The 14,945-nt window shown below is 39.3% G+C and overlaps 1 protein-coding gene across 2 annotated transcripts in view; it reads right to left on the reverse strand.

Annotated features, from left to right (window-relative positions):
• The window catches only part of sh3kbp1 (SH3-domain kinase binding protein 1), a 162,209-nt gene that overhangs the window by 91,297 nt on the left and 55,967 nt on the right, over positions 1-14,945 (reverse strand). For both annotated transcript variants that reach the window (XM_060833438.1, XM_060833437.1), the window contains exon 3: positions 13,548-13,671. In XM_060833438.1, coding sequence (XP_060689421.1) covers positions 13,548-13,671 — 124 coding nt within the window. The remainder of the gene's footprint in view (positions 1-13,547; positions 13,672-14,945) is intronic.

Genomic DNA, 14,945 nt, shown 5'->3' on the forward strand with positions numbered 1-14,945 from the left:
CAGTGCCATAAAGATAAAACAAAGGACCAGTCACTCACTCCCAGGGCCGGTATTCTCAGTCGATCTTTGGAAGCAACCTCCAACCATTCAAATACAAAATCTGTCACATTTGCTGAATCGGACTTCAAGTTTCAACCACTTCAACTTGGAAATCGTTGGGCCACCAAGGACTGTACTGTATGATTCTATGAACAATTTAACAACATGTACGCTTATGCAAAAATTGCAGATGCAACTGAAAGAACCTCCACTCGACTAGGACTCTTAATTCATGTGCATTAATGCCGATATCTTTAATTTATAATTACTTCCTTTCCTTTTCTATCTTTCTTGGACGCGTGTGCACGAATGTTTCTTATAAACCATTCAGTTCCTCCCTGCCAAAATCAAATATTTTGGTGAATTGACCATTCCCAATGGAGACCATGATTGCAAATCGCAAAACAGCATATCCAATATTAGATATAATTGCACAACTGAACAATGTTCACTAAATAAGCATGAAGAATGCAGAGGATTATTTTGATAATCAATCTAGAATGGTCAGTCAGGAACTGCAGCGAATTGCATATTCTGGTGCAATATGGTGCAACTACATGTACCACATCGTTTAGAGGTTTAACTGCCATCCTAACTCTGGTCTTTTGCAGTTAGTACCTCCAAAGTCGACCAGCTAGATTTCCTGCTTCCAAAAGGGTAACATATGATAAACTTTTAATCTCCTTCCAATTTAAGTAAACGAAAAAGGAAGTTCCACATTTCCTTTATTATTTTTCAGAATGCCCTGTTTGGGATCAGTAAACATAAAGTGAAGCACTGTGTCCAAATATTGCGCTAGGTAAAACCAGGATTTTTCACAATATGTGGTGTTGACATGACGATAATTTGAACTACTGTATCAACTATTTGACTATAATTTTAAACGTTCTGAGTGCATTTGAATAGTATCACATACAGATTTACAGTAACCAGTTTAACAAAGCACTACATATATTAATCCTTCAACTCATTTGGAGCATGTTGTAAGAACATTTTTATTTTAGCAGATGGGTTTTAAGCGTAAGAAACTTTCACAAACACTGCTGCTGGCAACTTCAATTTACTACATTGAATAAATTATTACTTATGCTGGAGTTAAATGGTGCAGCAAAAGCTTGATTCAACATCGAATTAGATTCACAGAATTCCTTTAATAAAGGCAAAATACTGCAGATGCTGAAAATCTAAAACAAACACAAAGGATGGTAGAAAAACTCTGGAAGCATCTGTGGACACAGAAACAAGAGTTAAAGTTAATGAAACCCTAGCACATGGAGGAAGGTGGTGGTGTGGTCCAAGAAAATATCAGAAGGCATTTGTAACAATAGTGATTTTATGGAGAAGTTTAATTTCTCTCTGCCCTCAAAACATGTTGAACAATTTTATACTATAATTAGTTATATCAAGGCTGAAACCAGATGAATAATATGCAAGGCTGACAGTTCATGAACAGCTGCTTCTACAGCATTAGTACTTACCCAAAAGAAAACCTGAGTGAATTAGTTTTGAGAAATAATTGCATTTGCATGTATGGAGGTGGCAGATTCACTTGTGCTCCTCTACAAAGGAAAGGATTGAAATTATAGTTGTTGGGTTAAATCGGCAAATAATTGTATCAAGAACCTTTGCAATAAATGTTAATAAAAATGTGTTTAAAGATGACTTCCAAAGGTAACATTTGCTATCCAGTTCTTTCAAATAAAACTTGGTGGTTGAGAGTAATAGTTTCCAACCTTAATTGTTGCACAAAGGAAAAAGAATTAGACAAAACTAAAATCCTACATACAATTATAGATAGCACATTAAATTTTCTATCTTCTTCTTAGTTGAAACCATATGATCAGTGTGAAATGGACATGTAACATTCAGTAGATGATTCAGATGCAATTCAAAGTATCATTAAGTGGGAACATTCACAAAGCAAAGTGGGTGGGATTCTTCAAATAGCATGATTAAATAAATTCAGAGGAACAGGGTGAAGCCAACAATGGAGTCATATGGAGCTTCATCCTCTGATAAACTGGTTATGAAATAGTTCATTTAACTATGCAGCACACACTTCAGGACTATGTAGGAGACATTGCTTAATGTTATCTTTATTCATGAAGTCGTCAAGAACACATGGTTAGTAAACATGCATGTGGGTAGCTACATCCATGGAAGGATGAAAAAAAAGTGTGAGAGAAGCCAGAGAAAATGGGTGAAGTCCTTCATTTACTTTGCAATTCACCGAGAAGGACATGGATGATTAGTGATACTAGGGAAGGTATGTTGATATTAAGATGGTGGTGGTATTGGGTGTCTTGAAAAACATTAAGATAAGGCCTGACGGGATCTGTCCCAAGATTCTGAGGAAGGCAAGGGAGATTTCTAGGGCCTTCACAGAGATCTTTGTATCCTTTTTAGCCACAGGGAAGGTCCCAGAAGATGGAGAATAACTAATGTTGTTCCGTTTTTTAAAAAAGAGGAAAACAGGGATAATCTAGGAAATTTTATGCTGGTAAGCCTTACATCAGTGGTAAGGAAATTAATGGAGAAGATTCTTACTGACAGGATTTACTTGCATTGGAAAAGATTGGACTTGTTCGGTATAATCAGCATGGCTTTATGCAGTGGAAGTCTCGTCTCAAATTTGATTGTCTCTTCCTCAAAAAAAAGCAAAGATGATTGGTGAGCGCAGGGCGGTGAATGTTATCCACATGGACTTTACTAAAGCATTTGACAAGCTCCCTTAAAGTAGGCTGGTCCAAAAGAGTACATCACATGGTGAATTGTTAAGTTGGATTGAAAATTGGCTTGCTCAGAGAACATGATGGGGTCACTGTGGCGGAGTGTTTTTCTGACTGCAGGTTTATGGCCAGCAGTGTTCCAGAAAGATCAGTGCTGAGACCTCTTATTTATAATTCACCTCAGGGGATCTCCCACTCACAATTTCCAACCTCAGTTTGGGAACCCTGCACCACCTGATTGTAGTCCTACCCAAGATCCACAAGCCTGACTACCCTGGTCGACCTATCGTCTCAGCCTTCTCCTGCCCCACCGAATTCATATCCACATACCTCGATACTGTCCTATCCCCCCGGTCCAGGAACTCCCCACATACGTTCGGAACACCACATATGCCGTCCAGCTCACCCAAGACTTGTTTCCCCGGGCCCCAATGCTTCATCTTCACCATGGACATCCAATCTTTCTTCACTTCCATGCGCCATGACCAGGGCCTCCAGGCCCTCAGTTTCTTCCTCTCCCAATGTCCCCATCAGTACCCTTCCAATGACATTCTTATTCATTTGGCTGAACTGGTCCTCACCCTCAATTTCTCCTTCCAATCCTCCCACTTCCTCCAGACGAAAGGGGTAGCCATGGGTACCCACACGGGCCCCAGCTATGCCTGTCTCTTTGTCGATTATGTAGAACAGTCCATCTTTCGGAGTTACACCAGCACCACTCCCCACCTCTTCCTCTGTTACATCGACTACTGCATCAGCACCACCTCATGCTCCCATGGGGTCAAACAGTTCATCAACTTCACCAACACATTCCACCCTGACCTTAAGTTCATCTGGACAATCTCGGACACCTCCATCCCCTTCCTAGACCTCTCTATCTCCATCTCAGAGGCCCGATCCAACAATGACATTTTTGACAAACCCACCGACTTCTATAGCTACCTCCTCCTACCCTACCTCCTGCAAAAATGCTAGCCCGTATTCCCAAATCCTCCATCTCTGCCGCATCTGCTCCCAGGAAGGCCAGTTCCACCACAGAACACACAAGATGGCCTCCTTCTTTAAAAACTGAGTTTCCCCTCCCATGTGGTTGAAGATGCCCTCCAACATGTCTCTTCCATGTCCTGCACCTCTGCCCCTCAAACCCCATTCCTCCAACCGCAACAAGAACAGACCGCTCCCCCCACCCCCCCCCCCCCCGTCCTCACCTTTCACCCCACCAACCTCCACACAAATGGCATCATCCTCTGACATTTCTGTCACCTACAAATGGACCCCACCACCAGGGATATTTCCCTCCTACCCATATCCATTTTCCGCAAAGACCGTTCCTTCCGCGACCACCTGGTCAGATCCACGCGTCCCAACAACCCAGCCTCCCCTCCTGGCACCTTCCCCTGCCACCGCAGGAATTGTAAAATCTGTGCCCACACCTCCCCCTTACCTCCATCCAATGCCCCAAAGGAGCCTTCCACATCCATCAAGGATTCATTTGCACTTCCACATGTCATTTATTGTATCCGTTGCTCCCGACGTGGTCTCCTCTACATGAGAGAGACTGGATGCCTTCTCACAGAGCGCTTTAGAGAACATCTCCAGGACACCCGCACCAACCAATCCCACTGCCCTGTGGCTCAACTCCCCCTCCCACTCAACCAAGGACATGCAGGTCCTGGGCCTGCTATATCACCATTCCATCATCACCCGACGTATGGAGGGAAGAACGCCTTATCTTCTGTCTTGGAACACTTCAACCGCAGGGCATCAATGTGAACTTCACCGGTTTCCTCATTTCCCGTCCCCCCACCTTACCCCATCTCCAACCTTCCAGTTCAGCAGCACTCCCATGACCTGTCCATCTTCCTTCCCACCTATCCGCTCCACCCTCCTCTCCAACCTATCACCTTTACCCCCACTTCCATCCACCTACTGCACTCCCAGCTACCTTCTCCCCAGCCCCAACCCCTCCCATATATCTCTCAATCCCCCAGGCTCCCAGCCTCATTCCTGATGAAGGTCTCCGGCCCAAAACATTGCTTTTCCTGCTCCTTGGATGCTGTCTGACGTGCTGCGCTTTTCAACAACACACACTCAACAATGTTAAACAACAGTACATTCAAACGAACAAAATCAAAAGTAAAGGCCATTAAATATCCACAAAATAAGCACATCTAACCAATATCTTCAAAAAGGCTTTCATATAAATTGGTAGGAGGTCAGATTTTAACAGCTCACCAATTATTTTTACAACCATTGAAGTTAATATTTCTTTTTCCTGATAAGCCAATAAAGATCAATGATATATTACACTCCTTCACTGGATTGATGAGAAAACTGGAGAAAGCATTAAGGACTGAAATGCAAACACTGTCTTTTTTCCAAAAAAGAGAGAGAGTTGTTTTCTCTTCCTTGGCCCTTTTTTTTTGCAGCATTGATTCAAAGTATGTTCTCAGCCATCTGAATTACTATACCATCTTATATTTCAACATCTATAGGTGGCACTAATGCAGTCAAGGAGAAATTTCACTTGCAAAGAACTGAGTTCTCTTTCAAGTCAGTTTTAATAAGATCGAAATCTCTAATTATTCTAATCAGTTATTCAAACATCGAACACTGAAAGGAAGAACTGGATTATATTTAATGCAAAATATATCTAATAGTATATTTTAGATTTAATTCAATTTTATGACCAGCAATTGCTACAAGAAAATTTCGGATTAAATGGATTAGAAATCCTTCTACTCTTTAACAGCTCCTTACACAATAGCTATATAAATCACTCAGTTTGCTTCATAATCCAACAAGTGTTAAATACCTTGTACTAATGAGACATGGGGAGGAAATCTCAGGAATCGCGTGAACTAATGCTGGCTGAAACAGGCAAAAGTTACACTATGAAGAAAATGCAAACTCAAATCAATACAACACAGCATCCTGAAACAACTTACTTGCCGTGGCTTTATCTGGTCGTTTCCAGAGCTATACTGTTACTTTTCAATTCACAAAATACAATCACAAAAGATTCAAGCAAAAAGTGAATTAAATCTCCAGTTTAAGTCTGGCATATATCGTATAGAAAGTATATTCTGCGATATCTCAACTCTTATTTGATATCAATTACTGAAAGTTATCTCAAGTTACTTTAAGCGTGATTTTGTTGTTGGAAAACTGGGGGATATTTACTCACTTTAGAAATGGAAACCACATACATCCTCTGGAGACATGCCACATGACTGTACCAATACTCTGCCCTGATGGAATTTTAGAATTTTCATCACAAATAAGCACTCATCTGCATCGATACATAGCATACAAAGAAAGAAATAAATAAATGAAACTAAAAGAAACAAACACCTTGCATTTATATAGTATCTTTCAGGTCTTGAGGTATTACACAACTGAACAATTATTTTCAAGTACAGTCATTCTTGCTTTGTAGGCAAAGGCAGCAGTGCAAAAGGAAGTGCCACAAATTGCAAATTAAAAGACAACAGGTCAGAGTCATAGAGATGTACAGCACGGAAACAGACCCTTCGGTCCAACCCATCCAGATATCCCAATCCAAATCTAGTCCCACCTACCAGCACCTGGCACATATCCCTCCAAACCTTTACTATTCATATACCCATCCAAATTCCTTTTAAATGTTGCAATTGTACTAGCCTCCACCACATCCTCTGCCAGCTCATTCCATACACATACCACCCTCTGCATGAAAAGGTTGCCCCTTAGGTCTCTTTTATATCTTTCCCCTCTCACCCTAAACCTATGCCCTCTAGTTCTGGACTCACCCCCATCCCAGGGAAAAGACTTTGGCTATTTATCCTATCCATGCCCCTCATGATTTTATAAACCTGTATAAATGTCAACCCTCAGCCTCCGACACTCCAGGAAAAACAGTCCCAGCCTGTTCAGCCTCTACCCATAGCTCAAATCCTCCAACCCTGGCAATATTCTTGTAAATCTTTTCTGAACCTTTTCAAGTTTCACAACATCTTCCCACTAGGAACAAGACTAGAATTGCACATAATATTCCAATAGTAACCTAATAAATGTCCTGTACAGCCGCAACATGACCTTTCTACTCCTGTGTCCAATACTCTGACCAATAAAGGAAAGCATGCCAAATGCATTCTTCATTATCCTATCTACCTGTAACTCCACTTTCAAGGAGTTATGAACCTGCACTCCAAGATCTCTTTGTTCAGCAACACTCCCCAAGACCTTACCATTAAGTCCTGCTAATGGTAGCAGTGCTAATCAGTGATCTGATTTGGTCTTGCTTCAGGCATCAGTGCTGATCAAGCCATTTGTGCTTTCAATGGGTTAATTTACAGCCATAAACAGACAGGCAGATAAGAACAAGAACAATGGAGCACTCTCCTAACCTTTCAGCCTAGGTCACATGCTGAAACCACAGCTTGGAATTTGCACACATTTTTTAAACTTCCAATGAGCAAAGATGATACTGGCATTTGTGGTCTGTCATAATGGTAAACTGGAAGCAAATAAAAATGATTATCAAGTTAATGATTCAGAGGATTTATTATTTATATCTCTACTATTCCTATTATTTTAGAAGAATCAAGTGAAACATTTACCTTAAGCAATAACTAGTTACTTTTTAATCCCTAAAGTAAAATAAACCTCCTTTACTGTCAGCAACTGGTCCATTTTATTTAACAAGACAGAAATTATTTATTTATTTATTGTCAGGCATTAACACAGGTTTCTAGATCGTATGGAACTATCCCCATTGACAGAGAAATCAAGAATTATAAGAGAATGATTTAAACTGAATGGCAAAAGATTTAGAACTGATGAGGAAACCTTTTGCTTCACGGTGAGCGGTTAGGGTCTGAAAGTCACTGCCTTTGAAACTGAAGAGGCAGATTTAAGTGTGGCAGTCAAAGGGACATGAATAACCACCTGAGGAGAAAATAAAATGTAGAGCTAAAAGGCACAGACATAGATGAAACTAACTGAGTTTTCTGGCAAACAGGTACAATGAGTTGAAAGGCATCCAACCATGCTGCAACCATTCTATAATTTTATTCACTATAACAGCAGAAATGTCCAATTATCTTTTACTTCCAAGTTTCTTATCTCCACTTCTGCAGTCTATAAAGCAAATTTGTAAATGAAGTTGATCGCACATTAATTTGTTTGACCCGTCAATTTATCTGAAATAAGATTTTGTCCATTAAGATTTGTCAGTATTGTTGTTCACCTAAACTGCAGCTTTGATCCTTTCATCTTAAAGGAGGGATACTGTCTCGATGGATTTCCAAATGATCTTTGGAAAAGCAGAGATTTCATCTCTAATTTTCAAATCCGGGATCCAGAAAAGCATTTCACTATCATTTCTGAGATCTTAACATTCCTAGATTCTTTTGGCTGGATCCAAAGAAAAGGATAAAATGCACAGATGCTTCCTTCCAAGCAACAGCTATTACACAATGAGTATTACGGACACAGAAGTGGAATAAATAACTGTAATTAATATCCAAGACTAAAGCCAAAAAAGCACTCCGCCCACTTCATTTCTGCAGGGCTGTACAGTCTTGGTCTCCTTACATGAGGAGGATTAAAGTGCATTAGAAGTAGCTTAGAGAAGCTTCACTAGATTGACTGCTGGAATAAATAGGCTTTCTTGAGGAAAAAATTTAGCAGTTCAGGTGTATACTCACCACAATAATAAGTAGACAAATAGACAAAATTCTGAGGGGAGCTTGATAGGTTCGATAGTAAAAGAATGTTTCTTTTTGGAAATAATCTAGAACTAGCGGGCATACTTAAAAATTGGATTTCCCAATTAAGATTAAGATGAGAAGAAATTTCTTTTCTAAGAGCATCATCAGTTTTTGGAATTCTCCTTTAGAGAAAGCAGTGGAGACTGGTCACTAAATATATTCAAGGGTGAATTAGATTTCTGATCAACACATTGAGGGTTACGGGGTCAGCAAGAAAAGTAGAATTAGGGATATAGTTAGGCCATTCATAACTTGAAAAGAACAGTGCAGCTAGCACAGTGAGCTAAATGACCTGGTCTCACTCCTAGTTCAGATGTTATACACCATCAGATAGGATATTGCATGCAGTTCTGACATCCACATTGTAGAAGGAATATGACTGTATTGGAGTCTACCAGGGTGTTGCTTGGGCTGAAGAGTTTTAGCTATGAAAAGAAAATTTATTGACTACTGTTGCTTTACTTGGAGCAGAGAAGGCTGAGGGAATACGTGATTATCAAATTATGTGGTGCAACAGACCAGGTAGACAGGACACTGAAGGGACCATGGACAACTGAAGCTTCCACAATTTGCCCCACTGCACAGGAGGATAATATCAAATGCAAGCTTTCATAATATAATTTCCCTTTAGCCCCTTAGTTAAACCACTTTTTTTTTTTAAAAACAAGCACAATTACGTTTAGATAAAAATACTGTAAGCTTACTTCCCTTACCCAACTTTGCTTACTGAAAGCACTTTATTATAGTGACTCTGATTTTCAATTATTCCATAAAATACAGAACAGCAGGTGTTGGAAATCTGGAACTAAAACAGAAATTGCTGGTCTAGCATCATCTGTGGAAGGAGAAACAGTTGATATTTCAAGTCCAGTGACCTATCTTCACAATATCCCTGTTTCACAGTTTATTCCTTCTTCCAAATGAATACACTTTCAACCCACCACTTACCTGAGATGACGCTGCTTGATTTGTTTTCCCAAACAACAGTCCTCCTAAAGCTGCAGCTGTTAAACTAGTACCCCTACTGAAATATCACACATGCAATCCTGGATCTCTTGCTTCCTCCCTCTTTCTGCTGTGTTGAAGAGGAAGTTTAAAAAAAAACAATTTTCCAAACCAGCGCGTTCAGAAATGCAATGACACTCCTCTGGAGTAATTGGGTCTTGAAACCTGGCCTCCTGGCTCAAAGTTAAGGACACTACAACTGCACAAGAGATTATAGCAAAAAAAAAAGCAAATCTGTTCAGAGTTATGACACATTCTGGGGAAGTTTGGACTTGAACCTGTATCTCCTGGCTCAGAGATTGTGTCACTGCCACTATATTACAAGAGCCCTAACCACAAATTCTACAGTAGATTAGACAATACTATTTCAAATCAAGAGAAAATGAAATTATTCCTTTCTTGCTGAGTGCATGTATCTTATATCACGCATATTTACTAGACTCAACTGTCACAATCTTTCAGAAAAAAAAATAGAAAAATGAAATTTGAATTAATAGGTGCTCAATTTGGAGATTTAGCACATGGTTGGAGTACATTATGAGCACAACAGAGGTGATTTAATCTCACGTCAATTATACAAAATGTTTAAATTTTACTTTGTATTTCAGTCAACAACTCTTAACAGAAAGAAAGACCATTTTGCTGGTTTGCAACCAAAAACTCCCCAACTTGCTCCCCAAATAATATGGTCTGTTATACTTCTCTTCTGACCTGTTGCGTTGCTTCTCTCTATCTCATGTCATCTTCTTTACTTTCTCCAACTTGCCTCTGGCTTATCTCCTTTTGGATAGAGGCACAGATGACATTTTGTGGGAGGTCAAGAAGGATTTCCCAGCAGGTTCCTTTTCACTACTCTCCTCAGTCACTGATTCTACACTGCATTTTTCCATTCTCTTTCCCATTATCTCTTACTTTCTAATCCCACCATTCACCATTTAAAGAGTCGCTCAACCCTTGAATCTTTCCAGTCACTTATTCTTAAACATTTAGCCACAATCTAAAAGAAAGTGAGTAGCAAAAAGCCAAAAGGAGCTCAAGGACACTGAAGTAACTCCAGAGAGGCCAGTATCCCACTACCAAGTCACCCTTTGTTTACACATGTATAATACTTGAGACTGATCTGGTTTCCTCAGAACTAACTTGCAGAATGAACAGGTGGTTTGTTCATATCTGTCAGCCAGGGCTCCCTGATTTGGGTTGTTAACCTGGTCCAATCAGGGAACTCCATTCTGGGGTCCACTTGACTAACTTTGTTACACTCACTACAGACATCACTATTTATTTCCTGTGCTGTCTTCTCAAATGGATGTATCTACTTTGAAGTGTCAATGTTTATCAGAAACCAATTAGAATAAAGGAAAGGGCTTTCCTTCTCACACCTCCCTTTAAAAGTTGGCAACACAATAAATTTAAGAAGCACCAGTTATTGTCAACTTAAGTCAAATTTTTTTTTCTCCTTTCATGACAATCGCAAGTCAGGTAATATTTTGATTCTCAATTCGGAATTTGCTCATTTTATGTATCACTGGGATACAGAACCCATCCTTTTCTTGTTTTCTTTATTTATACAGCATACAAACAAAAAATTAAGCACAACATACAAGCTTGGTTAGAAGCCAAGAGGTATATCTCCCAGGAGATTAGATTTTAACTGCATTAAATTTAAACAAATTATGGACTAATGTACAATCATAAAAGCTTATTACATAAAATGTGCCATGGGAGTTTACAAGAGGCAGGTGTTATGAAGTTGAAGGTGTGAACTCTACCTTTGAGAGAGAGTGAATGCTGTTCTGAACTGAGAGATTACAAGCACCTGAGTACATGACTAGGTGGCAGTCCCAACGAGTGCTGGAAAATTGCAAACACTTAACTTTGGCTGTGAAATGATACCAGAGTTTTAGCTGTTGTTTTGACAACAATTTGAATTTACCCAGTTTAAATTATGCTCCAGGATACTAAAACCCAATCGAGTTTGAATTTATTGTTTTCCCAACATCAAACCAATGAGATGATCTGATATTGAGGATTATAAATATAGTAATTTTGAAAATTAGTCAGAGAGCAACTGCCAAAGTATGAGAAACTCATGGAGAACTAACTGCCCATCTAATATCCTGCTGTCAAAGAAATTAGAAAACACTCTCTATCAAAAGGTACCTTTTCATATGAAACATACTCGCAGTAAAAAGAAAGACGACAATCCGAGAGAAGACATAGAAGATGGTAGCAAACCTGTATTTTTAAAATTAAGTGATGCAATTTTAATAAGTGCCTTATTGGAACAGCATATTATTATAGAGCTGGAGGCAGGTAATAAGCAGTTAAGAGAAAGGAGGGCTTAGAGTTATGAATAGTTGTTGTTGAATGTTCACTTTTAGAGGAAAATAAATTTATGTTATTTTCTTCAAGTAGTGGAATTTGGGAGTTCTCAGTCACTCATATTTTAACAGATGACGAGGCAAGCTTTTCTGGTGTTTGGTTTAATTAACAGAGACTTTCACCTCCTTGTCATAACACAAGGGAAAGGAAGAAAATATCAAGTTTAGAAAAGAAAGGGGCATCAACTCACATAGACAAGTAAGTGATGTGTGCAAAAGTTTCAGTGTAAAAGATGGATTTTAAGAATGCTTTTAAAAGCAGTCAGGGAATATCAGGTAGTAGCATTTAGGACAACAGTTACCAATGTAGCTGCATGCTCTATAATGCATTATTCATATAACTTCACAACTGGATATGCCAGCAGCATTTAAAGTTTCAAAACAACTTATAGAAATGAACAGTAATGCTATTGCACCCATCAATCTGGAATGCCTACAAGTGTGATTGGCAATAAACCCCAAATGAATTTTGATGAGGATAACAGATTTTGACACTGGTCCCCACAGTAAAGTAAACTAAGTAATTATGAACTTTTATCTGGCACAAATAATAGCTTGGATTGTTTGTGGATTTGCTTGCAAACACTTCATTTTTCATCAATATTGCAGGTTATGTATGGATGAAGGGAATGACATGAGACAAATATGTATAGAAGGACATGGAATATTAAACAGCACAAAATTTGCAGCAATTGTAAGAAATCTTTGAGCATTTAAAAAAAGAAATCCAGAAATGAGAGCAGAAAATGGCACAATAGACTGTTTCACACTTGAATACCATATTGTCCAATCTCAACATATTTAAATGTCAATTGTATTTAACCCAGAAATAACATATGTATTTCCACCACCAAGTGGTGTGACATGGTGCTTCCAAAGTTAGTACAGCTGCCTCACAACAGCCAGGGACCTAAGTTTGATTCCACCCTCAGGTAACAGTCTGTGTGAAGTCTGAACATTCTCCCTGTCTGCATGGGTTTCCTCTGGACACTCTGGCTTCCTCCTACAGTCCAAAGATGTGCAGGTTAGGTGGACTGCCATGCTAAATTGCCCAGTGCGCAGGGATTTGCTGGAGATGGATTAGCCATAGGAAATGCAGGGTTACAGAGATAGGGTAGGGGGATAGGTCTGGGTGGGATGCCCTTCAAAGGATCAGTTAGGCTCGATGGGCCAAATGCCCTGCTTCCACACTGTAGGATTCGAAGAGGCTGTATCTATGCAGTAAAATAGATTGTTAGAATTATTCACAAGATTAGGATATATTCCTAAAAAATACAGAAGATTGTTCAAATTGATCCCATCAGAAATGCAAGGCTTTCTCTTTCAGAAGATTTGAGATACTTTTCTCATATGTTCTGGATTTTGCTTTAGATTTTGAAAAATTAACTTTTTTAAAAAAAAATTCCTGAATTATAGAAGACCATGACCTCAATGCAACAATAAAAAAGATTACCACTGGTACCCTCAATATCAACATGGTTCATTGCAAAACATATGTTTTTTCATTAAAATTGAATTCTTCAGCAACTATTCGTGTTAAAACACTTGTAGGATATGGTTTTTGTTATTTTAACAAATACTTCTCCTTGCGCAGGTGCCCTAATCAATGAAGGAAATAATTGTCTTTGACACAGACTTACCTTTTTTAGGACTTTTAAGAGTTGGATCACTTGAAGACAGCAGGCTGCCATTGGAGACATCATCTCCATGCATTTCTGTAGGTTTTACTGATTGGCTTTCTTTCTTCACATCCTTCTTTATTTCCTTTAAGGAAGAATAAAAAGAACATTTAATACCTGTGCTGCACTTGCTACTATTCTTACTGAAACCAGTTGTGACAATAATAATTTGGGTAAACCTTTAAACAAAAACTGAAGCAATTATTTTGCATAATTAGCATTTTTAGCAAGGATCCAACTGGAAAAAATTCATCCCAAAAAGCGAAAAACAATGTTAGCAATTATCGTTTTCAAACAGCTGGAATGGACAACGGTCAGAAAGATCTAATAGGCGAATTCTGAAATTTACAATGACTCCCCAGGGCCTGCTCAACATTCACTAAAGATACAAGTCAAGAATGTAATGGAACACTTTCCACTTGCTGTCAATACACATCCAACAACCCAAGAAGCTCAACATCATTCGAGGTAGAATATCCTGCTTGTTCCAACACTCTACCCATCACCTTAAATATTCACATCCTCCACCATTGGCAGCAACGTATACCATCTTCAAATTGCAAAGACAAACTAACAAGGCTCTCTCAACATTAGTTAACAAAGCTCTTCCAAACCTGCTCCCTTTATTACTTAAGACTGAGGAAGCAACTGCATAGTAACATCATTTGCAAAGTGCCCCTCCAAGCCAAGGACCATTCTGACTTGGAACTAAATAGCAGTTCCTCACAGGCAGTGGGTCAAAATCCTAAAACTAACAGCACTGTAGGTGTACATGACACTGGCTGCAGGGATTCGAGGTAATAGCTCAAAACTACCTTCTCAAAAGGTACTTTGGGTCAAAATATTATATACTTCGCAGATTCTAATTTAAATTATTTTCTACTTTCACAAACCATACAATTACGGTTTACAATAGGATCATAGAAGCCCTACAGTGTGGAAATAGGCCCTTCGGCCCAGTAAGTCCACACTGACCCTCCGAAGAGCAACCCATCCAGACCCATTCCCCTACCCTATTACTTTATATTTACCCTGACTAAATTATACATCCCTAAATACAAATGGACAATTTAGCATAGCCAATTCACCTAGCCTGCACATCTTTGGACTGTGGGAGGAAATCGGAGCATCCAGAGGAAACCCACACAGACATAGGGAGAATGTGCATACTTCACACAGGCACCAAAGGTTGGAATCAAATCCTGGACCCTGGTGCTGTGAGGCAACATTGCTAACCACTAAGCCAGCAGTATAAGCTCTATGCATAGTCACAAGGTAAATATGCAAATGTCACATATCAGGACATTGCAAACAATCACTGCTCTCCAACACCAAGCTGCCAACCCAGCAAGACTGGAA

This window comes from Hemiscyllium ocellatum, chromosome 12 (genome assembly GCF_020745735.1).
Source record: "Hemiscyllium ocellatum isolate sHemOce1 chromosome 12, sHemOce1.pat.X.cur, whole genome shotgun sequence".
NCBI classification, from domain to species: Eukaryota; Metazoa; Chordata; class Chondrichthyes; order Orectolobiformes; family Hemiscylliidae; genus Hemiscyllium; species Hemiscyllium ocellatum.